This window comes from Hemitrygon akajei, chromosome 7 (genome assembly GCF_048418815.1).
Source record: "Hemitrygon akajei chromosome 7, sHemAka1.3, whole genome shotgun sequence".
Classification (NCBI taxonomy): Eukaryota; Metazoa; Chordata; class Chondrichthyes; order Myliobatiformes; family Dasyatidae; genus Hemitrygon; species Hemitrygon akajei.
This window is the reverse complement of record NC_133130.1, coordinates 138,029,206-138,056,986: the sequence shown is the minus strand read 5'-3', so window position 1 is coordinate 138,056,986 and position 27,781 is coordinate 138,029,206. Positions and strand designations below refer to the sequence as shown.

General features: G+C 42.8%; 1 protein-coding gene across 3 annotated transcripts in view; it reads right to left on the bottom strand.

Annotated features, from left to right (window-relative positions):
* LOC140730963 (dual specificity testis-specific protein kinase 2) overlaps positions 1 to 27,781 on the bottom strand; it is a 156,534-nt gene that overhangs the window by 85,078 nt on the left and 43,675 nt on the right. The window contains exons 1-2 of one of the 3 annotated variants that reach the window (XM_073052077.1): positions 11,527 to 11,589; positions 3,692 to 3,891 (exon numbers count right to left, since the gene is read on the bottom strand). In XM_073052077.1, the coding sequence (XP_072908178.1) occupies positions 3,692 to 3,880 (189 nt within the window). In that variant the 5' untranslated portion in view covers positions 3,881 to 3,891; positions 11,527 to 11,589. Of the gene's footprint in view, positions 1 to 3,691; positions 3,892 to 3,990; positions 4,134 to 11,526; positions 11,590 to 27,781 lie in introns of those variants that run through there. The other 2 variants (XM_073052075.1, XM_073052076.1) reach the window with 2 other exon arrangements.

Sequence of the window (27,781 nt, the reverse complement as noted above, 5' to 3'; positions counted from 1 at the left end):
ACCATTCGGGTGTCTCTATCGCGTCCACAGAATCTCATCTCTATTCCTCTAACTATGAGGAGGTACAGAGAGCTTTTTTAAAAAAAAAGGCATATCTCAATAGTTCAGATCAAGACCCTGCATCAGTGGAGGAATAGTCTTTTTGAATTAGAGGTTAGAGAACACACAAGGGAGGCAACCGTTGCCGTTAACCAAAGATATTATGGGATGATTGACAAAGCCATGTGTATGAAGCTAGTTTACAAACTTGTCACTGGATAGCAGGCAAAATGCTTCACTCCTGTTATTTTCTTTATGGCCTCATTCAACTACTTACATGTAACACCTTTAATTGGTATTCTGTATGGTGCATGTGAAAAAAGTAGAGTGTAGGATGAAATGCTGCATTGTTATATGATCAAAACAAGGTTTTAACATAGACACACACACACATATGCCAGAGCAACTCAACAGGTCAGGCAGCATACATGGGGGAGATTGAACAGTCAATGTTTCAGGCCAAAACTCTTCATCAAGGCTGGAAAGAAAATGAGCAGAAGCCAAAATAAAAAGGTAGGGGAGGAGGGAAGAGACCAAGCTGGCAGGAAATAGGCAAATCCAGATGAGAGGACATGGAGATTACTGGTTTAGATTTCTAGCATGATTAAGACTGTCTTGACATGTAGTCCTTAAGATCTATTACACTGGAAACACACACACACACACAATACTGACTTTGAATACTTTTGATTCAGAGAGCTTTTAGCTCCTAAGAATGACCTTCTTGTAATAACCTGCCTTGATTCAACCACATTGATGTCACAACGAAGAGAAGTTATCAATACCTCTACTTCCTTGTTAATGCCCAAACAGCAAGGACACATTTTTCTTTTGTTTAAACATCTTTTCTTTCAATGCCTCCCTTCAATACCTGAGGGCTGCCATCTTCACATCCACCAATACCTCTCTGCGTACACACATGCATAACAGGGAGAGTGTGCATCTATACTAAATATTTACATAGTCCAAGTTTACAGAACGAGGCCAAAAAAGTTTGGCATGTCCCCATTGACCTTTACTAATTTTTATCAATGTGTCATAAAAAGCACCCTATCTGGATGAATAATGGCTTGGCATTACAACTTCTCTGCCCATGACTGTAAGAAACTGCAATGTTGTGGCCACAACTCAGCACATTATGGAAACTAGTCTCCCCTCCACGAACTCTGTCTCTACTTCTCATTGCCTCAGTGTGGAAACCAGCATAATCTGGGTGAGGCTTTTCATTCCAGAACAAAGGAGATGTCCTCCTTCTTCAAAGACAGGGGCTTCCCTTCCACCACCATCCACACTGCCCTCAACTGCATCTCTTCCATTTTGCGCACGTCTGCCCTTACCCCATTCTCCTGCCACCCCACCAGTGATAGGGTTCCTCTTGAACTCACCTACCACCCCACCAGCCTCCACATCGGGCACATAAGTCACCGTAACTTCCACCATCTCTAACAGGATCCCACCACCAAGCACATCTTCCCTCCCCCTCCACTTTCTGCAGGGATCACTCCTTACACAACTCCCTTGTCCGTTTGTCCATCCCCACTTGATCTCACTCCTGGCATTCATCCTTGAAAGCGGAACAAATACTACACCTGCCCCTACACCTCCTCCCAGGAGGCTCAAACAGTCCTTCCTGATGAGGCGACACCTTACCTGTGAGTCTGGCTGGCATCATCTGCAGGATTCAGTGCTTCCGATGCGACGTCCTGTACATCGGTGAGACCTGAGATAGACCGGGAGACTGTTTCACCAGGCACCCACACTCCGTCTATCAGGAAAAGTGCGACCTCCCAGTGGCCACCCATTTTAATTCCATTTCCCATTCTGACATGTCAGTTCATGGCCTACTCTACTCTCGCGATGGCAGGTCTGGGCAGTCTCCAACCTGACAGCATGAACATCAATTTCTCGAACTACTGGTAATGCCACCCCCTCCCCTCACCATTCCCATTTCCCTCTCTCACCTCATCTCCTCACCTGCCCATCACTTCCCTCTGGTTCTCCAAACAGATTATTATCTGAATGGTGGCTGATTAGGAAAAGGGGAGGTGCGACGAGACCTGGGTGTCATTGTACACCAGTCATTGAAGGTGGGCATGCAGGTACAGCAGGCGGTGAAAAAGGCGAATGGTATGTTGGCACTCATAGCAAAAGGATTCAAGTACAGGAGCAGGGAGGTTCTACTGCAGTTGTACAAGGCCTTGGTGAGACCACACCTGGAGTATTGTGTGCAATTTTGGTCCCCTAATCTGAGGAAAGACATTCTTGCCATAGAGGGAGTACAAAGAAGGTTCACCAGATTGATTCCTGGGATGGCAGGACTTTCATATGAAGAAAGACTGGATCGACTAGGCTTATACTCGCTGGAATTTAGAAGATTGAGGGGGGATCTTATTGAAACGTATAAAATTCTAAAGGGATTGGACAGGCTAGATGCAGGAAGATTGTTTCCGATGTTGGGGAAGTCCAGAACGGGAGGTCACAGTTTAAGCATAAAGGCCTTTTAGGACCGAGATGAGGAAAAACTTCTTCACACAGAGAGTGGTGAATCTGTGGAATTCTCTGCCACAGGAAACAGTTGAGGCCGGTTCATTGGCTATATTTAAGAGGGAGTTAGATATGGCCCTCGTGGCTAAAGGGATCAGGGGCGAGAAGGCAGGTACAGGGTTCTGAGTTGGATGATCAGCCACTGAATGGCGGTGCAGGCTCGAAGGGCCGAATGGCCTACACCTGCACCTATTTTCTATATTTCTGTTTCCCCTTTTCTTTCTTCCATGGCCTTCTGTCCTCTCCTCTCTTCTGTCTTCCCCTTCTCCAGCCCTGTATCTCTTTCACCAATTACTTCCCCAGCTTTACTTCACCTCCCCCCCCCCCCCCGTTACACCTATCACCTTGTGTTTCCTCTTCCCCTGCCCCCACCTTCTTACTCCGACTTCTCATTTTTTTTCTCTCCAGTCCTGATGAAGGGTCTCAGCCCGAAACATCAACTGTTGGTTCTTTCCCATAGACGCTGCCTGGCCTGCCGAGTTCCTCCAGCATTCTGTGCTGTAGCCTGGATTTTCAGCATCTGCAGATTTTTATCTTGTTTGTGATCAAAGCCGCCCATCCAGACATCCCATCCTCTCACCTCTCCCACAGGAAGGTACAAAAGCCTGAAAGCACACACCACCAAGTTCAAGGGCAGCACCTACCCTGCTGTTATCAAACTCCTAAATGGATCCCGTGAATAAGTTGGACTCTTGACCTAACAAGTTACAGTACTTTCTTATGATATTACTTACCTGCACTGCACTTTCTCTGCAGCTGCTACATTTTCTGCATTGTTAGTGTTTTATCTTGTTCTACCTCAATGGTGCAATGATTTGATCCGCATGACTAGTATTTTCACTGTATTTTTGTACACGTGACAATAATAAACCAATATTTTCTGACACCATGCTAGAGACCCAAAAACTTGTGGGGCCACAACAAAGCTCAAAGCAAACCCGAACAACACTTGGCTAGCTGACACCCTAATTATCACATCCAAGCCCCGTGTACCTGAAAGGAAATTCAATCCACTGCCTGCTCACGCCTTCACGCTGTTCATTTCCACAGCATTAAGCCGGTTGATTGAAAGAGATCAGCAAACACGAAAGTGGACAGCTTCCCTTACCTTGTACACTTTAGAAAAGAACCCACTTCCTGCCAATTCGGAGCTGAAGTTTTCCCAGAACTCCAGCTTTCTGACAGCAGTTCGGAGTTTCTGCCACCGGTCCACGCGGTAGTACGAGTCGGACGATTCCCCGTAGAACGGCGATGTTGGGCTGGTGGGCTCACTGGAGATTATCTCAGTGTCACACATGATAGTAAGGTCTACAACGGGGAGAGAGAAAAAAATTCAGTAAAACACTTAAGGTAAAGAAGGCAGCTGTAGAGTAGCATCACAAATGCAGAGCGTGCACCGTTCGGTACCTATCATGACTTAAGACCTCAAAGCAAGGACGTCGATTTGCTGAGTGGAGCCGGCTGACCGCTCTCGCTCCGAGCAACGCCGTCTCTGCGCCCTCGCCCTGCCCGCGCTCAGATAGGTAATCTCCCCCGCTGTGGTTATCCAGCGGCCAAGCGGCGACACCTCTGGTATTCGCGCAACGTGACCGGGACAGGTGGGTGGGCCAGAACAGATTCCACCCGGGAAATCCTGAGTGGCGGCAAAGCCACGCCCCCCGGCTCCGAGGCCGGCCAAAGCTGTCAGCCCGAGCCTCTCAACATTTCTGACAATTATCCTATTTTTATTGTGTATCCGTTCATATTGTGTTTATGAGGCGAAGACGGAGAGGATAACAGCGAAAACCCCCCCCCCCCCCGCCCGAGCGGAAATGGCTAATACAAGCGGCTGTAATTTTAAGGTAATTAGAAAAAAGTATAGGGAGAATGTCAAAGGTAGTTTTGTTTTACACACACAGAATGTTGAATTTGTGGAACACACTTTCTGCAGTTGTGATGGAGGCGTATACATTAGGAACATTAAGTTATGTGGGAGGGAAGGATTAATCTTACAGTTATTCAAAAGACTGACACAACATCATGGACCAAAGTGCTTGACCATTCTATGTTAAAAATGTCAGAATTTCTTGAATCATGTAACGAATATGTTTGATTGTTGAAATCTCAACAACACTGTTTCCATCTATCCAGATACACCCATTCATTTAAGTGCACTGCCCCATACTAACAAAAAATAAACCTGCATGATTTCTTCATAGATCAGGTTGCATTCTAGTAAATATGCCAATGGAACAAAATATTTCTCAAAGTGTCCTGTGCACGCAGAGAACAGTTTAATCAAAACCACCATTTCCTGCAGTGAATGAACTCAGTGTTTGTAAATTGCCAGGCAGGTACACACAGAAAGATTCCATTGTTAATGAGAAAGAGTCAGTGTCACCGTGAGAACTGTTAGCCTAAATACATTCGATTGAGCTTATCCAAAAAGAATAAATTGTTGACATTTTGGGCCGAGACCCTTCATCAGAACCTCCAACAATTCTAAGGTTACCTTCAACTGAAAGCCACCTCAAAATAATATCACATTCTTACAAACTTTAATTTATATTTCTAATAAAATCATAGCCTCTTTATTAATTTTAAAAGTTAGGGCTAATTGACTAAAGCCTTCCTTTTTTTCCCGTTTGAGGCTCATTAAAAGCTGACAGGATAGCTTGAAGTTTCCAGCTAACAATGTTAAAGAAATTAGTAACAACAAATAGATCTTGCAGTAATGCCACCTCCCACAAACCACTGCAGTGCAGTCTTCAGACATTTATCTCACCTTGGACAATCTTATGAGTAATGGGCCTAATCAGTATTGAAACTACCGCAGCGTAAACTTCTCAGGTTTGCTAAGATTTCAAGCAAATCATGTTGTCACCAACATGTAAGTACAGTATCTCTTTAATTCCACCGGGGATTCCCACACCCACCCCAGCAATGCAAATGAAATTTCTCATGTTTTATCAAAATGAAAAAAAAGTAAGCACCTTTCATATTCATGCATTTCTCCTTCATAGGAATGTCATTAATCCACAGTCCAACAAACCTGACTTTAAAACAAATTATCAGTAAATATCAAAGCCAGATATCAGAATGAATGTGAACATTAACTCTGCTATGGCTACAAAGTTGAGCAGTCTTCATTTCAGTTGCTTGCAGTGTACAAAACTAAATACAAGTTCTCGCCAGCAACAAAATTAATTCAGACACTTAAACAAGGGAAAAAACAAAACAGAGATTAAAACAATTAATGTTCATTTATTAATTGATATATTAGGAGGACATAATGCTCAAGCTTTCACTGGAGTATATACACTGTTATCCAAAATTTGTAGTTAGCAGATGGAAAGTTATCTAAAACTATATTTCTTCAGTGGTTTAAACAGGTCGTCACTGTGCAAGTGCGTGGAGGTCGACCAGTGAGAACAGCAGAGAGAGTTTAAAAAGATAGATTTACAGAGCAGACATTGGAGGGGCAGGCAACAGAGTAGGAAGGCTTTGGCTCAATGGGGTTTCAGCGATAATGGGTCAAGGCCAGGTAGATTATCAGTTTAAAATAAAGACAGAAAGTAAGTGTGTGAGGCCAGTTTTCTGTGCTCGGTGTCAGATGTGGGAGGTCCTGGAGTCTCCCAGCCTCCTGGACGACCACATCTGCACCAGGTGCATCGAGCTGCAGCTCCTTAGGGACCGCATTAGGGAACTGGAGCTGCAGCTCGAAGACCTTCGTCTGGTCAGGAAGAGTGAGGAGGTGATAGAGAGGAGCTATAGGCAAGTAGTCATCCTGAGACCACAGGAGACAGAGAAGAGGGTAACAGTCGAGAGGGAAGGGCAAGAAGCAGGTGCTAGAAAGTGGCTGTCCCCTTTAACAATAAGTATTCCTGCTTGAGTACTGTTGGGGGGGGGCGGCCTACCTGGGGGAAGAAACAGTGGCCGTGCCTCTGGCACAGAATCTGGCCCTGTGGCTCAGAAGGGTAGGGAAAGGAAAAGAATGGCAGCAGTGATAGGGGACTCTATAGTTAGGGGTTCAGACAGGCGATTCTGTGGACACAGGAAAGAAACGCAGATGGTAGTTTGCCTCCCAGGATGTTTCTGATCTCGTCCACGATATCTTGAAGTGGGAAGGAGAACAGCCAGGGGTCATGGTACATATTGGTACCAATGACATAGTTAGGAAAAGGGAGGAGGTTCTGAAAACAGACTACAGGGAGTTAGGAAAGAAGTTGAGAAGCAGGACCTCAAAGGTAGTCATCTTGGGATTACTGCCTGTGCCACATGACAGTGAGTATAGGAATAGAATGAGGTGGAGGATAAATGTGTGGCTGAGGGATTGGAGCAGGGGGCAGGGACTCAGATTTTGGGATCATTGGGACCTCTTCTGGGGCAGGCGTGACCTATACACATGAATCCCAGGGGGGCCAATATCCTGGTGGGAAGGTTTGCTAAGGCTATTGGAGAGAGTTTAAACTAGAATTGCTGGGGGTTGGGAACTGAACTGAAGTGACGGAGGAAAAGGAGGTTGGCTCACAAATCGATAAAGCTTGGAGACAGTGCGAAAGGGAGGATAGGCAGGTGGTAGAGAAGGGACGTGCTCAGACCAATAGTTTGAGATGTTTCTATTTTAATGCGAGAAATATTATGAATTAAGCAGATGAGCTTAAAGCGTAGAACAGCACTTGGAGCTATGATGTTGTGGCCATTACAGAGCCTTGGACGGTGCAGGGCCAGGAATGGCTACTTCAAGTGCCAGGCTTTAGATGTTTCAGAAAGGATAGGGATGGAGGCAAAAGAGGTGGGGTGTGGCACTGCTGATCAGAGATAGTGTCACGGCTGCAGAAAAGGAGGAAGTCATGGAGGGGTTGTCTACTGAGTCTCTGTGGGTGGAAGTCTGGAATGGGAAGGGGTCAATAACTCTAGTTAGTGTTTTTTTTTCAGACCACGCAATAGTAACAGGGACATCAAGGAGCAGATAGGAAGACAGATTCTGGAAAGGAGTAATAATAACAGGGTTATTTTGGTGGGAGATTTTAATTTCCAAAGTATTGATTGGCATCTCCCTAGAGTGAGGGCTTTAGATGGGGTGTAGTTTGTTAGGTGTATTCAGGAAGGTTTCTTGACTCAATATGTAGATAAGCCTACAAGAGGAGGGGCTGTACTTGATCTGGTTTTGGGAAATGAACCTGGTCAGGTGTTAGGTCTCTCAGTGGGAGAGCATTTTGGAGATAGAGATCACAATTTAATCTCCTTTACCATAGCATTGGAGAGGGGTAGGAACAGACAAGTTAGGAAAGCATTTAATTGGAGTAGGGGAAATATGAGGCTATCAGGCAGGAACATGGAAGCATAAATTGGAAACAGATGTTCTCAGGGAAACATACGAAAGAAATGTGGCAAATATTCAGGGGATATTTGCGTGAGGTTCTGAGTAGGTATGTTCCAATGAGGTATGATAAGGATGGTAGTGTACAAGAAGGGTGGTGTACAAAGGCTGTTGTAAATATAGTCAAGAAGAAAAGAAGAGTTTACGAAAAGTTCCAAAGAACTAATGATAGGAATCTAGAAGATTATAAGGCTAGTAGGAAGGAGTTTAAGAATGAAAGTAGGAGAGCCAGAAGGGGCCATGAGAAGGCCTTGGTGGACAGGATTAAGGAAAATCCCAAGGCATTCTACAAATATGTGAAGAGCAAGATTATAAGACTGAGAGGATAGGAGCAATCAAGTGTGACAATGGAAAAGCGTGTATGGAACCGGAGGAGATAGCTGAGGTACTTCATGAATACTTTGCTTCAGTATTCACTACGGATAAAGATCTTGGTGATTGTAGGGATGACTTACAGTGGACTGAAAAACTTGAGCATCCAGATATTAAGGAAGAGGGTGTGCTGGAGCTTTTGGAAAGCATCAAGTTGGATAAGTCACTGAGACTGGATGGGATGTACCCTAGGCTACTGTGGGAAGCGAGGGAGGAGATTACTGAGCCTCTGGTGATGATCTTTGCATCATGAATGAGGATGGGAGAGGTTACGGAGGATTGGAGGGTTGCAGATGTTGTTCCGTTATTCAAGAAATGGAGTAGAGATAGCCCAGGAAACTATAGGCCAGTGAGTCTTACTTCAGTGGTTGGTAAGTTGATGGAGAAGATCCTGAGAGGCAGGATTTATGAACATTTGGAGAGGCATAATATGATTAGGAATAGTCAGCATGGCTTTGTCAAAGGCAGGTCGTGCCTTACGAGCCTGATTGAATTTTTTGAGGATGTGACTAAGCACATTGATAAAGGTAGAGCAGTACATGTAGTGTATATGGATTTCAGCAAGGCATTTGATAAGGTACCCCTTGCAAGGCTTACTGAGAAAGTAAGGAGGCATGGGATCCAAGGAGACATTGCTTTGTGGATCCAGAACTGGCTTGCCCACAGAAGGCAAAGAGTGGTAATAGACAGGCCATATTCTGCATGGAGGCTGGTGACCAGTGGTGTCCCTCAGGGATCTGTTCTGGGACCCTTTCTCTTTATGATTTTTATAAATGACCTGGATGAGGAAATGGAGGGATGGGTTAGTAAATTTGCCGATGACACAAAGGTTGGGGGTGTTGTGGATAGTGTGGAGGGCTGTCAGAGTTTAAAGCGGGACATTGATAGGATGCAAAACTGAGCTGAGAAGTGGCAGATGGAGTTCAACCCAGATAAGTGTGAGGTGGTTCATTTTGATAGGTCAAATATGATGAGAGAATATAACATTAATAGTAAGACTCTTGGCAGTGTGGAGGATCAGAGGGATCTTGGGGTCCGAGTCCATAGGACACTAAAAGCTGCTACGCAGGTTGACTCTGTGGTTAAGAACACATTGGCCTTCCTTAATCATGGGATTGAGTTTAAGAGCCGAGAGGTAATGTTGCAGCTATATAGGACCCTGGTCAGGCCCCACTTGGAGTACTGTGCTCAATTCTGGTCACCTCACTACAGGAAGGATGTGGAAACCATAGAAAAGGTGCAAAGGAGATTTACAAGGATATTGCCTGGATTGGGGAGCATGCCTTATGAGAATAGGTTGAGTGAACTCGGCCTTTTCTCCTTGGAGTGACAGAGGATGAGAGATGACCTGATAGAGGTGTATAAGATGATGAGAGGCATTGATCATGTGGATAGTCAGAGGCTTTTCCCCAGGGCTGAAATGGCCAGCATAAGAGGGCACAGTTTTAAGGTGCTTGGAAGTAGGTACAGAGGAGATGTCAGGGGTAAGCTTTTTACACAGAGAGTGGTGAGTGCGTGGAATGGGCTGCCTGTGGTGGTAGTGAAGGTGGAAATGCTAAGGTCTTTTAAGAGACTCATGGATAGCTACATGGAGCTTAGAAAAATAGAGGGCTATGGGTAAGTCTAGGTTGTTCTAAGGTAGGGACATGTTCGGCACAGCTTTGTGGGCCGAAAGGCCTGTATTGTGCTGTTCTATGTTTTCTATGTTTCTATGTTACGTGTAAACTCCAAAACTAAAAGTGCCCCTTCTCCACCTGAGCTACAAGGGTGAATCAAAAATGATGATTACAAAATCTCAGCAAATGTAAATTGAAACATCAAAATGAAGCAAAGAATATAAATGACAGCCAATAATTTTTAAAATATTTTTTCTGAATTTGGTGCTGTTGGCAATGCCTGTCTATATCGCCCATCTGTAACTTCCTTTGAAAAGACGTGGACAGGCTTTCCTTTTGAACTACTGCAATTCTACAAGTGGAGGTAGGCCTAAAATACTCTTAGGCAGGAAGGTCCAGGACTTAGACCATGTAATGAAGAAAAATCTGTGATGTTTCCCAGTTAGGATGGTGTGTGACTTGGAGTAAAAGTCACGGGTGGTGGTGTTCCCATGTGCCTGGTGGGCTTGTTCTTCTTCGTGGTAGAGGTTCTAGATTAGTAAAGTATTGTTGGTACTGGAGGGAACAGATGTTTACAGACAGAGATTGATGATGGGGGGAGGGAGCAATCAAGTGACTCCAACCAACAGAGTACTTTCCTTGTGAAGCCACTAACTTCATCTTGATCAGAGTTCCTTGATGCCACTTGTTGCGATGTGAATACAGTCACCGGAGAGATGCAGCTGGTAGATATGACGTAGTCTTTTATTCGACAAAACAAGACACAGCACACATCATGTTGAGACCCTTTCGGAGGAAAGGCCCTGTCTGACCCAATATTGGATGATATTTTAAATGCTAAAGGTCAAAGGACAATTCTATATTTACAACGTTACTACAGTGCTTCCTTTGAATTATATAACTTTCACACCTCCTTCTTCTGAACCACACTCCAGACAGCCAAAATGAATGTTAATCTGCATTGAACACACACAAAATGCTGATTTTGTGTGTGTTGTTTGAATTTCCAGCATCTGCAGATTTCCTTGTGTTTGCTTGTTAATCTGCATTGTTTGGTTTTTCAACTAACTGCTATTCACAACGCTAGGAGCCTATTGTCCAGTGCTGTATTTTAAATTTAATCTACAGTCAGTGTTCAGGTCTAAAGATTGGTTGCCAAAGTTAATATTTTGTTATACACCCTAAGTCCAGAATATGCTCAACACCACTAACAGTCAGATATGGCCTTGATGATAAAGGGGTTCACTGTCATCTCACTTTCCGAAAACGAAGCCTTGTCTATAATGTACACTTCACCTATCAACTTTTCTGGTGTTGTGGTTTCAACCACAGTGCTGCAAACAAATGCAAAAGCAATTTCCTTCTGAAGAATCAGTAAATGATAATAAGCACACTGGGCATCTATACCCACTCTACATTTGCAACTCTGACATTCTTTAAGTTTATATCTACGTTCTCACTCTCTAACTGCTCTCATTCACTCAATGACCAGGTTACCTTGTTAATGATTTATCCCCGTTATCAGGTTTACCCTCCTTAAAGTCTAACAAGCTTTGTTTTGACTCCATCTCAGTTCTGATGAGGGTCTTTTACCTGAAGCGTTTACGCTGTTTCTCTGCCCACAGATGCAGCCTGACCTGCTGAGTGTTTCCAACATATTTGCTTCCAGTTCAGACTTCCGGCATCTGCAGCTACCTTTGATTCTGGTAACTCCTTGAATGTGAGAGAACTGCCAGGAAACCAAGGTGTTAACTTTCATACAGCTGTTGACCTTTAAGACAAACAATTCTTGCATTGTAGTGTTACAGAAAGCTGTGATGCATGTCACCACTAGTTCTTGTTCCATGTGTTGCGAACTCTTTGAAACCCTGTACAATCCGAGCTGTAACCTAGGTAGCTACTGCTCACAAAGTCAAACTTCATTAGCTGAGCAAATATGCTGAGCAAAAGAAGAGATTAGAATCCCATTGCTCTGTACTTCATTGCAGGAGCAGCTAACCTTCAAAAGGTCAAAGCTGGGAAAAGAAGACTTTACCGACAAAGATATACAAACTTCAGGTCTAGTCTATGGTGCATATCAGATAACTTCATTGATTCCAAATGCACCATTATGTGCCTCCTATCATTTCTCACACATTATGCAATTTCTATAATGCACCTCTAATGCTTTTATGTTAAAATGTTACATTTGTTGTTACTTTTTCAGGTATCCATAAAATCTAACGTAAAATTTCAACTGCCTTCCTCTGATTCTTTCTGTCTTCCTTTCTTTCCTGCCTTCTTCAAACTATCCCCTTCATTTCACCGTATTATCAAATCCTTCTGTTCACTCTGTCATTGACTTACCTAGATTCCTCTTAAAGGCATCTCAAGTACTCAATGTGTTAACAAGAATCATAGAATTCGAGGATTTATGATACAGGACGCCATTCAGCCCATCATGTCCGTGCCAGACAGAAAATGACCACTAGGGCAAATTGCACCCTTCAGTGCTTGATCTGTAACCTTGCAGATCACAGTTGTTCAGGTATTTTTGAAATGTGATAATAACTCCACCTTTACCAACCTTTCAGACAGTGAGATGTCAATCTCAACCCCTCTCTTGGTGAACTATTCTTCCCCAATTCCTCTTTAATCCTCCACTGATCACACGTTACAAGCTCCACATTCTTACGATGGAGTTTGTCCGTCGGGAAATGAAGTGATTTATATTGTTGAACCCTACTTTAGTTGCATCCAACTTGTCAATTCCCTCATAATTTATAGATCTCTATCCAGAGAAAGGAGACCCACCTTGTGTTTTTTTTTTATCGTTATGATCTCTCTTCAGACTTGTCAGTCTCCTTTAGCTGCTTCCCCTGCACTTGATTGACCATTTTTGATACTGAGACAAGGACGGTACCTCATGCTCCATCTGTGGTTCAACCATGGTTCTACACATTTAGCCATGAGAGAGTCGCTATTACACTATGATCTGCATGGATATCTACCAGCTGATCGATATCCCTGTAAGTGAGCAGTTTCCAAGCAAAGGTTGTAGCATAGTCATCTAGTCAGCAAATCAATGGCAGCGGGTTATGTGCTATGCCAGTGGACTCCTCATGGAAACCAGTGGATCCCTCGTGGAAACCAGTGGACCAGCACTCCCAGAGATTCTGAAACTCTCAGGGTGGAATACCGTGCCCCAAACCCTTGCCAGATTAACCTGACAAGTTCAAAGTTCAAAGTAAATTTATTATCAAAGCACATATATGTCACCATATATTACAATGAGATTCATTTTTGTGCATGTGTTCACAGAAGAATGAAGAAATACAATAAAATCAATAAAAACTGCAAAGACTGACAAACAACCAAATGTGCAAAAGAAAACAAACTGTGCAAATACAAAAATCAAACAAGCAAACAATAAATAAATAACAAACACCAGGAAATCTGCAGATGCTGGAAATTCAAACAACAACACACACAAAATGCTGGTGGAACACAAATTTATTTCAAATTTCAAATAAATAAATAAATACAATTTATTACAAATTACTACAAATTGCACATTCAGATGGAGACGTAACATAAAGATTTTTGCTTCTCGTGTACATGAAGGATGTAAGAAATAAAGTCAATTCAATTCAGATGATTCAGAGAACACGAGTTATAGAGTCCTGGAAAGCAAGTCAATAGGTTGTGCAATCGGTTCAGTAATGAAGTGAGTGAGGTCACAGGTTCAGCAGGGCCATTGAAATGAATGAGATGCAATCAGCTGCCAACACAAAAATAAGCAGTACTTTTAATTTTGTCTAATTTTAATGAATTTAGGTATGTTTATTTGTTTTAAGTGTGTGTGTGTGTGTGTGTGTGTTAACTTTCATGTTTTTATTAATGTTAATTTTTTTAAAGGTAATACAGATTGAAACTCTAGTCTGGCAACTAGGGGCATGACTGGTGCCAGACCACAGAAAGTGCCTCTTGATCATCTTTCTCTGAGCAGGAGAACTATTTTTTCTAAGTATAGACAATTCCTGGGTCATATAAAGGTTCAATGACTGTCTGTTTCCTGGACTGGAAGTGGGAATCTCAGACACTTTGCCATAATAGATTTTGCCTGTTCAAAATCTATTAGGGATTGAGGGATATAAATTGATAGTAAGGAAGCAGAGATCTGGAGAGACCAACAATGAAGAGGCTAAATTCTGTGCAACATAAACCCTTTATGGAGAGGTTTTTAGGGGTTCATTTTCCAGTGGGCAAAATTTATCCTGCACAATCTAGTCCCAAATTACTTGGTGTCCTATGCACAATAATACTCTGATTGAGACAATCCATTTTTAGCAGGTTCTCAGACAATTCATGTGAAGAGGCACATCATACTGATTTAGCCCAGATGCTAGTAGGGGTTTAGGACTGGTCAAAATTTTCTGTGCTCTGTTTTCTGATGAAAATTAATGCAATCCCTATTCAATTAAAATATCACTTGAGAAAGGCATTACTTAGGCAAAGCTTAGACCAAAATTATGAGTTGAGAAAGTCCATCTATCTTTGGAATGAAGGCAGACAGATGCAATTCAGCTTCCGACGGGCATAATTTGATTTAACTTATCACTTTTCTATGTTAAATAGAGAAAAATAATTAGAATTAAATTAGTGTCTCCAGACATGAGGCAGAGGAGTTAACAGAATCAAGATTTAAAAATCAAAGAGAAGCTGCAGTTCCAGATATTTGAAAGACAAACAGAAAATGCTGGGAATGCTCAGCAATTCAGGCAGGGTTTTTGACCTGAAAAGTCAACTCTTGTTTCTCATTTCACACCTGCAAAGTATTTTAAGCATTTTCTGCTTTTGTTTCAGAGATAAAGATTTATTCTGTTTTTAATCCATAAGGTATTTAACGTAAAGAGCACTTGACATTTAATGCCACAATAACTGGAGATCTGTCCATAATGTCATTTAAGATTACTGATTAAATTACAGCTTAATTATTATTATTCAATCATTCATAACATCACCTGCAAAAAGGTTTATAATTACTTAATCTCATTCTATTTGGCTAGGTTTGTTGACACTGAAAATCTGACCCTGAAATTGACGTAAGAAAGCCATTACCGATCATTGAGGTAATCTGACAACTAGAGGGTACACATAAATCTAGAGGCTAATGCCACCGAGTGCCAGCTCATACAGAAGAATGTTTTTTGAAAAGCTTTTGCCCACCAGCATCCGCAGAAATTGATAACTCTGAAGAAATTCAGGTAGATCTGTAACAAAACCTGGAAATGTCACACTGTGTTGACTGAAGTGCTCAAGTTGTAATTACCCTTTTTAGAATCTTACTGCTGGTTTCCTTCAGATCTAGTGGAGCACATATCCAAGACCAAGTCTGGATCCAGGGGTTATGGGATGGAGTGTTAAGATCAATAAGCAAACAGAGTCCCAAGTAGGACTTCATTGGTGATTTAAGTAGGAAATGGGAAGTAGTAAACTGTTGAGCTTTGGAACCCTGGTTAGGGCTTGGGACTATTTAGCCAATGGGGAGGGTCAGAGCCTGAGGAAGTGAATGGTTACAAATCACTGGTGACTGGCATCTTTCCTGTACAGTTCAAGTGCCCAGAGATACAGAATTGGAAGGGGTAGTTGGGGATTAGAGTGTCAACAACAGGAAATTCAGTGGAATTGGGAATATAGTAATTGGGGTATTGGATTGAGAATTAATAATGTACCTGGAGAATCAGGGCCCCTGGATAATCAGCGGTTGGGAGCAGGGATATTTGGAGCATTGTGATGTAGGTCTGAATTCGGAGGTTTTTGGTTCAAATATGCTATCATCCCAAACTGTGAAACTAAAGTTGATTAGAAAGTGCAAATAAGAAAATTGCAGTCACTCTGATGGGATTATGCTGCAGGACCCCACCCCTAAGAGTGACCAGGACATTGAGGAACACTGCAGGCAGATTAGGGAAAGATGTAAGAACAACAGGGTTGCTGTTGTAGGTGACTTCAACTTCCCCAATATAGACTGGGACCTCCTTAGTCCAAGTGGGTTTGAGCTCAGTTTATTGAGATAAGCAAGAGATGAGATAGTTGGGGCCTTGATCAGGATCTTCATGTCTTCTTGAACCGTAGGTGAGGTCCTGGAGGACCGACTAATAGTTAATATTGTTCCATTGTGCAAGAAGAGAAACAGGAATGATCCTGAAGGCTATAGAATGTTGGGTATTGTGTTGGTGGTAGGGAAATTATTAGAGAGCATTCTTAGGGATAACATTTTTGGAAAACTTCGGCCTAATTACGGACACCTGAATAGATTTGTGCAGGCCAAGTTGTTTCTCGCTAACTAGATTAAAGATAAAGATTAAGCTTTATTTGTCACATGTACATCAAAACATACAGAAAAATATGTTGTTTGCGTCAACGAACACGGTCCGAGGATGTGCTGGGAGATGCCCGGGGAGTCGCCATGTTTCTGGCAACAACACAGCATGCCCACAGTTGACTAACCCTAACCCATTATGTCTTTGGAATGTGGAAGGAAACCATGAAAATTCTTTACAGACAGCAGAGGGAATTGAACCCCAGTCTTCCCACTGCTAACACTGCAAAGTGTTACACTAACCGCCACACGGCCTACGCTTAATTGGATTTTTTTAGAGTAAGTGCTGAAGGTGATTGATGAAGGTGGAGTTGTGGATGTTGTCTGCATCGATTTTAGTAAGGTGCTTCACAAGCTGTTTCAAGGGGTGCTCAACCAGATGATTAAGATGAATGGGATCCATGGTAACTTGGCCGTTTGAATTCAGAATTGCCTTGCCCACAGAAGAGAGAGGGAGAGGTTAATGGGAATTATTCTGACTGGACTGGGGCCTCTGACATTTGTGGTATCTATAAATGACCTAGATAAAAATGTGGATGGGTGAGTTAGTATGTTTGCAGGTGATACAAAGATTAGTGCTGTTGTGAATAGTGTAGAGGATTGTCAAGGGATATGGCAGGGTATAGATTAGTTGCAGATAAGGGCAGAGAAATGACAAAGGTTAATTAAGTGACCAAGTACACTTTGAGAGATCAAATGTAAAGGGACAGTACATTGTTAAAGACAAGACCTTTAGCAGTGTTGATGTACAGGGGGATTTAGGGTCCAAATCCATAGCTCCCTGAAGCTGCTGCACAGGTTAATAGGGTGATAAAGAAGGCATATGGCATGCTTGCCTTTATTAGTCAAGGCACTGGGTGTAAGAGTCAGATAGGCCACAACCACAGTATTGCATTCCATTCTGGTTGCCCCATTATGGAAGGATATGGGAGCTTTGAAGAGAGTGCAGAAGAGGTTTACCAGACTAGTAAACACAAAGTACACTGCAGATGCTGTGGTCAAATCAACATGCACAAAAGCTGGATGAACTCAGCAGGTCGGGCAGCATCCGTTGAAATGAGCAGTCAACGATTCGGGCCAAGACCCTTCGTCAGGACTGAAGACTGCTGGCTACTGAAGGGGGCATGTGATTGGACAAACATGGGTTGTATTCGCTAGAGCAGCAAATACTGAGGGGAGATGTGACAGGTTATTAAGATTATTGGGGCATAGGTAGAGTAGAAGGCCAGCATTTTTTACCCAGTGTCGAAGTCTCTAATACTAGAGGGTATACATTAAAGGTGAGAGGGAGTAAGTTCAAAGGAGATGTGCAAAGGATTTTTTTTACACAGCGAGTGTTAGATGCCAGGGCAGTAGTGGAGGCAAATACGAAAAAGGAGTTTAAGATGCTCTTGGAGAGGTACACAAATGTGCAGAGATGGAGGAATATGGACCTTGCATATGCAAAAGACATTAGCTTGGCTAAGCATTTAATACTAGTTTAATTAGTTTGGAACAACATTATTGGCCAAAAGGAATTGAAATTAGCATTGGTTTATGACTGTCATGTGTACTGAGATACAGTGAAAAGCTCGTCTGGCAAATTTGTCATACAAATCAAATGTCCGTTCATACAGATCAGATCAGTACACAGTGCATTGAGGTAGTACAGTAACAGAATGTAGAATGAAGTGTAATAGCTAATGAAAAGTGCAGTGCAGGTAAACAACGAGGAGCAAGATCATAACGAGGTGTATTGTGAGGTCAAGGGTCTATCTTATAATACTAGGGAACTGTTCAATTGCCTATAAGAAGCTGTCCTTGAGCCTGGTGGTACGTGTTTTCAAGCTTTTGTATCTTCTGCCCCATGGAAGAGAGAATGCCTGGGTTGGGTGGGGTATTTGCTTATGCTGAGGTGGTGAGGAAAATAGACAGTCCATGGAGGGGAGGCTATTCCACTGCTGTGCTTTTCCCCATTCTATAAAATCTGGCTGAGTTGCCCCTATATAGATACCTTGGCAACAGTTCTCTCACCTGGGTCATTCAGCATGACATAAGGACATGTAATAGTACAGTCTATCAAAAAAAACACCAAGTAGAGCTTTGTATTAATACAAATTGAGACACAGGAGACTGCAGACGCCGGAATCTGAGGCAAAAAACAAACTTCTGGAGGAGCTATTGCAGGTCAGGCAGCATCTGTGGGGTAGGGTGAATGGTCAGTCGATGTTTCAGATCCAGACTTCATTTGGACTCCTCCAAGCTTTTCTTTATTAATCTTAAATTGCTCATTCCTACAACAAAACAGGTCAAACCCTAGGGAACAGCAGTTACTTTATAGTTGTAAATATTAATTATTTATTCCCAAGAACACATGAAAACCCATATAAATAAAAGAGCCAGTATTGGTCAATCCTACCTAACAGTAATAATATTAATAACTTTGATTAATAACCTGTCCATACAGATTGTTTTGCCTATCAGTGATGTTAAACAGCTGGGCAGCAGATGATTCTCTTGGCAACAAGCACTGCAGAGCAGCTAGAACAGTATGCATTGTAGCTCTCAATGAAGCCTGTATTATCTAAGACTAGTATAAACCAAACTTGCCTCATCTTAAAGAGAGGGATGAATTTTTTAATTACAGAGACATAAGTCTTGCTCCAAACACGCAAGAAATAAAGGTTGAAGTTTATGGGATTATTTTTTGAACAGACAGTCCATCACAGGCAAAGTCCTACTCAACACTGAGCACATTTGCAAGGAGCAGTGCCACATCCATCATCACGGACACCCAGCATCCAGGCCATGCTCTTTTCTTGCTACTGCCAACAAGCAGGAAGCAGAGAAACCTTAGGTCCCTCACCACCAGATTCAGAAACAGTTATCATCCTACAACCATCAGACTCCTGAACCAACGTGGATAACCTCACTCACCGCAACTCTGAAGTGATACCACAACCTACAGACTCACTTTCAAGGACTCTACAATTCAGGTTCTTGGCATTCTCCATCAATCCAAAACATTGAAAAACTATTATAGATGTGTGGTGGAGAGTATATTCGTTGGTTGCATCATCTCCTGGTAATGAAATACCAATGGCCTTGAACAGAGAAGCCTGCCAAAAGTAGTGGATATGGCCCAGTCTATCATAGGTAAAGCTCTCCCCAGCACTGAGCACATATACATGGAGTTCTGTTTCGGGAAAGCAGCATCCATCAGGCCCTGCTCTCTTCTCGCTGCTGCTATCAGGAAGAAAGTATAGGAGCCTCAGAACTCGCACCACCAGGTTCAGGAACAGTTATTATCCCTCAACCATCAGGCTCTTGAACCAGAGGGGTTAACTTCACTCACACCAACACTGGACTGTTTCCACAGCCTGCGGACTCACTTTCAAAGACTCTTCATCTCATGTTCTTGAAATTTATTGCTTATTTATTTATTTTTATCATTTTGTATTTCTTTCTTTTTATATTTGCACAATTAGTTGTTCTTAGATTGTTCATCTGTCTTGTGTGCAATCTTTCATTGATTTGATTGTTTCTTTGCATTTACTGTGAATGCCTGCAAGAAAATGTATCTCAGGGTTGACATATGTGTACTTTGATGGTAAATCTATTTTGGACTTTGATCTATCTATTATTTATGTAATTTGTCTTCTTTTGCACATTGAATGTTTGTCAGTCTTTGTTCATGTATAGCTTTTTCATACATTCTATTGTAATTCTTTATTTTCCTGTAAATGCCTGCAAGAAAATGATTTAAGTTAGTAGATTGTGACATACATATATGTACTTTTATAATAAATTTACTTTGACTTTGAACTTGAGATGAGAAATCCAATATAAAGAGGTGGGGCCTTTCAGTCGTTCATAAGATGCAGATATCGTTAGCAGTGCTGGCAGTCATTATCCCTAATTGGCCATCTACTAAGGGGGCAGGTTAGAGTCACCATGTTGGTTGATCCGTAATCACATATCAGTAAGAGCTGGAGAAAATGGCAGATAAGTGAATTAGATGAGTTTATTCCAGCATCTTCAAGCTACCATTATTAGTTTTTTCAAAAATGCTGTTTTTGTTTTAATTAATGAAACTTAAATTCCTGAACTGTTCTGTGTAATTCAAACCCAAGTTTCTGGGTTTGAATTCTGGCTGACATTTTAGAACTTCTAGAAGGGATTTCAAACTGTTGCACACAATGACCTACCACAGAGGTCTAAACCTTCTGGGTGTATTAAAATGAACTGGAAATAAGTTGTTTGGTAGGTAATAATGAATGAAACTGCTGAGATGCCCCTCTGTCTTTTGCCACAAGATTCAAGTTCAGGACTGCTGACGTTTATCATTATTCTAATTAATGTAAAAGATGGAATTGTGTGAAATAGCTGAATTTGTAGACTGTATAAAATTGACAGTTGCATAAAATGATGAATGGATCATACTGTGCTGAATTCAATCCACTTGCCAGGATATAGCTTTCTTGGATGTAGTGGATGGAATAACCGGCTACCCAGTCTCAAGAGATCTCCTTCAAGGCTAATCATACTCAACAAAATCAGGACCATTTAGACAGTATACCTCTGAAGCAACACACACACAAAATGCAGTCAGTTTAGTTCAGTTCAGTTCAGTATTAACTTGTGTAATCTCGTGGTCAGTCAGTGAACACAGAAACAATGGATGCAATCAATTTAATTGAGAAACAGGTAACATTTGGGAGTTAGACACTATGAAACTAAATCAATTTCTCACATTTCTGTGTAACCGTGATAAAGAAAACCACTGACTTTGAGTCATTGTTTTTAATTAAAATTTAAAAATTAATTTAATTAAAATGGAGTAACCTACTTTGCTTGCTGGTAAATGGACAGAAATATATTACCGCATCCCAAATGCAGTCCACCTCACGTTCATTTCATCAACTGCAACATTAAAGACTGGAAAGGTTTCCTTCCCCTAGGCAGGGTAACAAAATGCACTGCAGAAACGGCAAGAAGAAAACTGTTGCTTAAAAAAAGCCGTAAATATAATTGCATGCACTCGACTCCATTATCATTTCCATCTTGGCCTCAGCTTTAAATTTATTTTCATGTCTAACAGTTGCATTAAGACTGAAGCTAAACCTGTTAGAACATGTGGTCTTTCCTTTAGTAAGTATATAAAAAAGGAGGGCATAGGTTTAAAGTGAAAGATAGGAGTTGTAAATGGAATCTGAGGGGAAGGTCATTAAACAGAGATTGGTTGATATCTCGAAATCGCTGCCTGAGAGCTAGTGGAATCAGATATAATAACAGTATTTAGAAGGCATTTAGACAGACACTTAAATTGGCGATTGAAGCAAGGAAAGGATCCCAATGCAGGTGAATGGGATTAGTGCATATGGACATGCATGTGGTGAGCCAAAGCACCCGTTTCTGTTCTGTACAGCTCTACATTAAACTAAAGTCCAACTGGCATATGCTACTTTGACCTGGTTTCACATGCAGATGTACTTCAAGTGCAAGGAGAATGTGGAAACAAAATACAAGCTTACACTGGGAGGCATGACTCATTTTTATAGATCTTGAATAGAGATTAAGCGCACTCAACTGCGCATCAAATAAGCATGGAGTTTATGCACAGTAGCTGGCCGATGGACGGCCAGTCCTTTCTGTATCGGTATATCTCCTCTACATGAGATGTAGTCCTATTTGCAAATGTTGGCTCTGTTTTCACACTTCTTTCACTCTCCTTTCTGACTTACCCTAACTATTCAAATAGTCTCATCGTCAGCCTTTAATCTACTGGTATATTCCACAATCTAAGGGCAGGCAGAATTTTCCTATTTTTCCCCAAATCTTTTATATTTGATCTTCAATTCTCCAAATACTGTTCATGCTTACAATGTTCCATCATCCTTCATGACTGTAGTACTGAGAATGTTGGAAGGAGAAATTGGGGTGAGGTACATGCAACTTGACTCCATATTTGCAAGTAACACAGATAACTTTAAGGTAGTAAACAGGAGGGGAACAAGACTGGAAAATATTAGTACCGCAGGAGTGATCGGAAATTCACAACCAGAGATGTCAAAATAATAACTGTGGGACAAAGTGTGAGTTGCTCATAACACTGTATTGGGTCAAGAGATGCCGGAGGGGAAGATGAAAGATCGGCAAATTATGGCAATGGGGAACTCACAAATGAGAAGCAGATTACACACACATGGGCATTGAATGTGGTGCTGGTCTGAGGGGTGGGGCAGATCACACACGGACATTGAATGTCTATTGGTGTGAGGGTGGAACAGATCATACATGGGCATTGAATGTGGTGCTGGTCTGAGGGGTGGGGCAGATCACACACACGTGGACATATTGAATGTGGTGCTGGTTTGAGGGGGAAACAGATCACACATGGACATTGAATGTGGTTCTGGTTTGGGGGGGCAGATCACACACGGACATTGAATGTGGTGTTGGTTTGAGGGGGGAGCAGATCACACACGGACATTGAATGTCTATTGGTGTGAGGGTGGAACAGATCATACATGGACATTGAATGTGGTGCTGGTTTGAGGGGGGAGCAGATCACACACAGACATTGAATGTCTATTGGTGTGAGGGTGGAACAGATCATACATGGACATTGAATGTGGTGTTGGTTGGGGGGGCAGATCACACACGGACATTGAATGTGTGTTGGTTTGGGGGGGCAGATCACACACGGACATTGAATGGTTCTGGTTTGGGGGGGCAGATCACACACGGACATTGAATGTGATGTTGGTTTGAGGGTAGAACAGATCACACACGGACATTGAATGTGGTGCTGGTGTGAGGAGGGAATAGATCACACACGGACATTGAATGTGGTTCTGGTGTAAGGGAGGAATAGATCACACACGGATATTGAATATGGGTGCTGGTGTGAGGGGGGAATAGATCACACACGGACATTGAATGTGGTGTTGGTTTGAGGGGGAAACAGATCACACACGGACACTGTGTGTTGGTCTGAGGGTAGAACAGATCACACATGGACATTGAATGTCTGTTGGTGTGAGGGTGGAACAGATCACACACGGACATTGAATGTGGTTCTGGTTTGGGGGGGCAGATCACACACGGACATTGAATGTCTGTTGGTGTGAGGGTGGAACAGATCACACACGGACATTGAATGTGGTGTTGGTTTGAGGGGGGAGCAGATCACACACGGACATTGAATGTGTGTTGGTCTGAGGGTAGAACAGATCACACATGGACATTGAATGTCTGTTGGTGTGAGGGTGGAACAGATCACACACGGACATTGAATGTGGTTCTGGTTTGAGCGGGGAATAGATCACACATGGACATTGAATGTGGTTCTGGTAGGGGGGGCAGATCACACACGGACATTGAATGTGTGTTGGTCTGAGGGTAGAACAGATCACACATGGACATTGAATGTCTGTTGGTGTGAGGATGGAACAGATCACACACGGACATTGAATGTGGTTCTGGTTTGAGCGGGGAATAGATCACACACGGACATTGAATGTGGTTCTGGTTTGAGGGGGGAATAGATCACACACGGACATTGAATGTGGTGCTGGTGTGAGGGGTGCAGATCACACACACGTGGACATTGAATGTCTGTTGGTTTGAGGGTAGAACAGATCACACATGGACATTGAATGTGGTTCTGGTTTGAGGGGGGAGCAGATCACACACGGACATTGAATGTGGTTCTGGTTTGAGTGGGGAATAGATCACACACGGACATTGAATGTGGTTCTGGTTTGGGGGGGCAGATCACACACGGACATTGAATGTGGTGTTGGTTTGAGGGGGGAGCAGATCACACACGGACATTGAATGGTTCTGGTTTGAGCGGGGAATAGATCACACACGGACATTGAATGTGGTGCTAGTGTGAGTGGGGAATAGATCACACACGGACATTGAATGTGGTTCTGGTGTAAGGGAGGAATAGATCACACAAGGACATTGAATGTGGTGTTGGTTTGGGGGGGCAGATCACACACGGACATTGAATGTGGTGTTGGTTTGAGGGGGGAGCAGATCACACATGGACATTGAATGTGGTTCTGGTTTGAGTGGGGAATAGATCACACACGGACATTGAATGTGGTTCTGGTTTGGGGGGGCAGATCACACACGGACATTGAATGTGGTGTTGGTTTGAGGGGGGAGCAGATCACACACGGACATTGAATGGTTCTGGTTTGAGCGGGGAATAGATCACACACGGACATTGAATGTGGTGCTAGTGTGAGTGGGGAATAGATCACACACGGACATTGAATGTGGTTCTGGTGTAAGGGAGGAATAGATCACACACGGACATTGAATGTGGTGTTGGTTTGGGGGGGCAGATCACACATGGACATTGAATGTGTGTTGGTTTGAGGGGGGAGCAGATCACACACATGGACATTGAATGTGTGTTGGTCTGAGGGTAGAACAGATCACACACGGACATTGAAAGTGTGTTGGTTTGAGGGGGAAACAGATCACACACGGACATTGAACATGCTGTTGGTTTGAGGGTAGAACAGATCACACATGGACATCGAATGTGTGTTGGTTTGAGGGGGAAACAGATCACACACATGACATTGAATGTGTGTTGGTCTGAGGGTAGAACAGATCACACATGGACATTGAATGTCTGTTGGTGTGAGGGTGGAACAGATCACACACGGACATTGAATGTGGTTCTGGTTTGGGGGGGCAGATCACACACGAACATTGAATGTGGTGTTGGTTTGAGGGGGGAGCAGATCACACACAGACATTGAATGTGTGTTGGTCTGAGGGTAGAACAGATCACACATGGACATTGAATGTCTGTTGGTGTGAGGGTGGAACAGATCACACACGGACATTGAATGTGGTTCTGGTTTGAGCGGGGAATAGATCACACACGGACATTGAATGTGGTTCTGGTTTGGGGGGGGCAGATCACACACGGACATTGAATGTGTGTTGGTCTGAGGGTAGAACAGATCACACATGGACATTGAATGTCTGTTGGTGTGAGGATGGAACAGATCACACACGGACATTGAATGTGGTTCTGGTTTGAGCGGGGAATAGTTCACACACGGACATTGAATGTGGTTCTGGTTTGAGGGGGGAATAGATCACACACGGACATTGAATGTGGTGCTGGTGTGAGGGGGTGCAGATCACACACACGTGGACATTGAATGTCTGTTGGTTTGAGGGTAGAACAGATCACACACGGACATTGAATGTGGTGTTGGTTTGAGGGGGGAGCAGATCACACACGGACATTGAATGTAGTGTTGGTTTGAGGGGGGAGCAGATCACACACGGACATTGAATGTGGTTCTGGTTTGGGGGGGGCAGATCACACACGGACATTGAATGTGTGTTGGTCTGAGGGTAGAACAGATCACACATGGACATTGAATGTCTGTTGGTGTGAGGATGGAACAGATCACACACGGACATTGAATGTGGTTCTGGTTTGAGCGGGGAATAGTTCACACACGGACATTGAATGTGGTTCTGGTTTGAGGGGGGAATAGATCACACACGGACATTGAATGTGGTGCTGGTGTGAGGGGGTGCAGATCACACACACGTGGACATTGAATGTCTGTTGGTTTGAGGGTAGAACAGATCACACACGGACATTGAATGTGGTGTTGGTTTGAGGGGGGAGCAGATCACACACGGACATTGAATGTAGTGTTGGTTTGAGGGGGGAGCAGATCACACATGGACATTGAATGTGGTGCTGGTTTGAGGGGGGAGCAGATCACACACGGACATTGAATGTGTGTTGGTTTGAGGGGGAATTAGATCACACACGGACAATGAATGGTTCTGGTTTGAGGGGGGGCAGATCACACATGGACATTGAATGTCTGTTAGTGTGAGGGGGGAATAGATCACACACGGACATTGAATGGTTCTGGTTTGAGGGGGGGCAGATCACACATGGACATTGAATGTCTGTTAGTGTGAGGGGGGAATAGATCACACACGGACATTGAATGTGGTGCTAGTGTGAGTGGGGAATAGATCACACACGGACATTGAATGTGGTTCTGGTGTAAGGGAGGAATAGATCACACACGGACATTGAATATGGTTCTGGTGTGGGGGGGAATAGATCACACACGGACATTGAATGTGTGTTGGTTTGAGGGGGAAACAGATCACACATGGACATTGAATGTCCATTGGTGTGAGGGGTGAGCAGATCATACACGGACATTGAATGTAGTGTTGGTTTGAGGGGGGAGCAGATCACACACGGACATTGAATGTGGTGCTGGTTTGAGGGGGGAGCAGATCACACACGGACATTGAATGTGTGTTGGTTTGAGGGGGAATTAGATCACACACGGATATTGAATGTGTGTTGGTTTGAGGGGGAATTAGATCACACACGGACATTGAATGTGGTTCTGGTTTGAGGGGGGAGCAGATCACACACGGACATTGAATGTGTGTTGGTTTGAGGGGGAATTAGATCACACACGGACATTGAATGTGGTTCTGGTTTGAGCGGGGAATTAGATCACACACGGACATTGAATGTGTGTTGGTTTGAGGGGGAATTAGATCACACATGGACATTGAATGTGTGTTGGTTTGAGGGGGAATAGATCACACACGGACATTGAATGTGGTGTAGGTTTGAGCAGCTGCTCCTTTTTTTGTTCATTTTATTATGACATATCTATTGAAGGTCACAAAGAGAAAGAGAGACAACTTTCCTCGTTTTGAGTCACAAGTAAAGCAGCTTTTGGAAGGATGAAATTAATGCACTGGGTAAGACAGAAAGCAGATTGTAGGCATTCAAAGAGAAACATTTGGAAGAAGTAAAATAGGATTACATAGTAAGAAAATTATCAAGAGGATTGGACAAACTATGAGTACAAAGTCTGGAAATCCTAACTAAGTAATTTTTATTCCAATCTGATACTCTTACATTGCCATTTCCATACTAATAGATATGTCCCTGTGCTCACTTAAGCTGCAGCATAACAAGTTAGTACATTTCAAAAAGAATTTCATTTGCTGGAAGAAACTTTGGAATGTCCTGAGGTTAATATAAACTCAAACCTTTCTTTCTTTACAATTGCATCAAAGAAGTTTAAGTGCTTTGTCTTTATTGTTCTTGCATCTATAATCTAGATTATTAAATGGATGATTGTACAGCATTTGATTTGTATTTGCATTGTTAGAAATTTAACTGTGTACAATCTAACAAATGGAAGCGATTTTTCACCTTACCATAATGTCTTGCAGAAGCTGCCTAGCAACAATCTCCCATAATTAAATAGCGTCCACGAAAAGTTTGCCATTTTTTTCTCTGATTTATCTCCAGGATAAGTTAACACAGAAAAATCCAAGTGTTGGGAAACATCAAAGTCAAAGAAGCCCACCCCACCCTGCCTTTTGATGGAAACTTGAGTGTGCCAGTCACCCTGAAACTTTGTGCCCTCTGCTCTCCACTGGCCATCAATCCTGCAG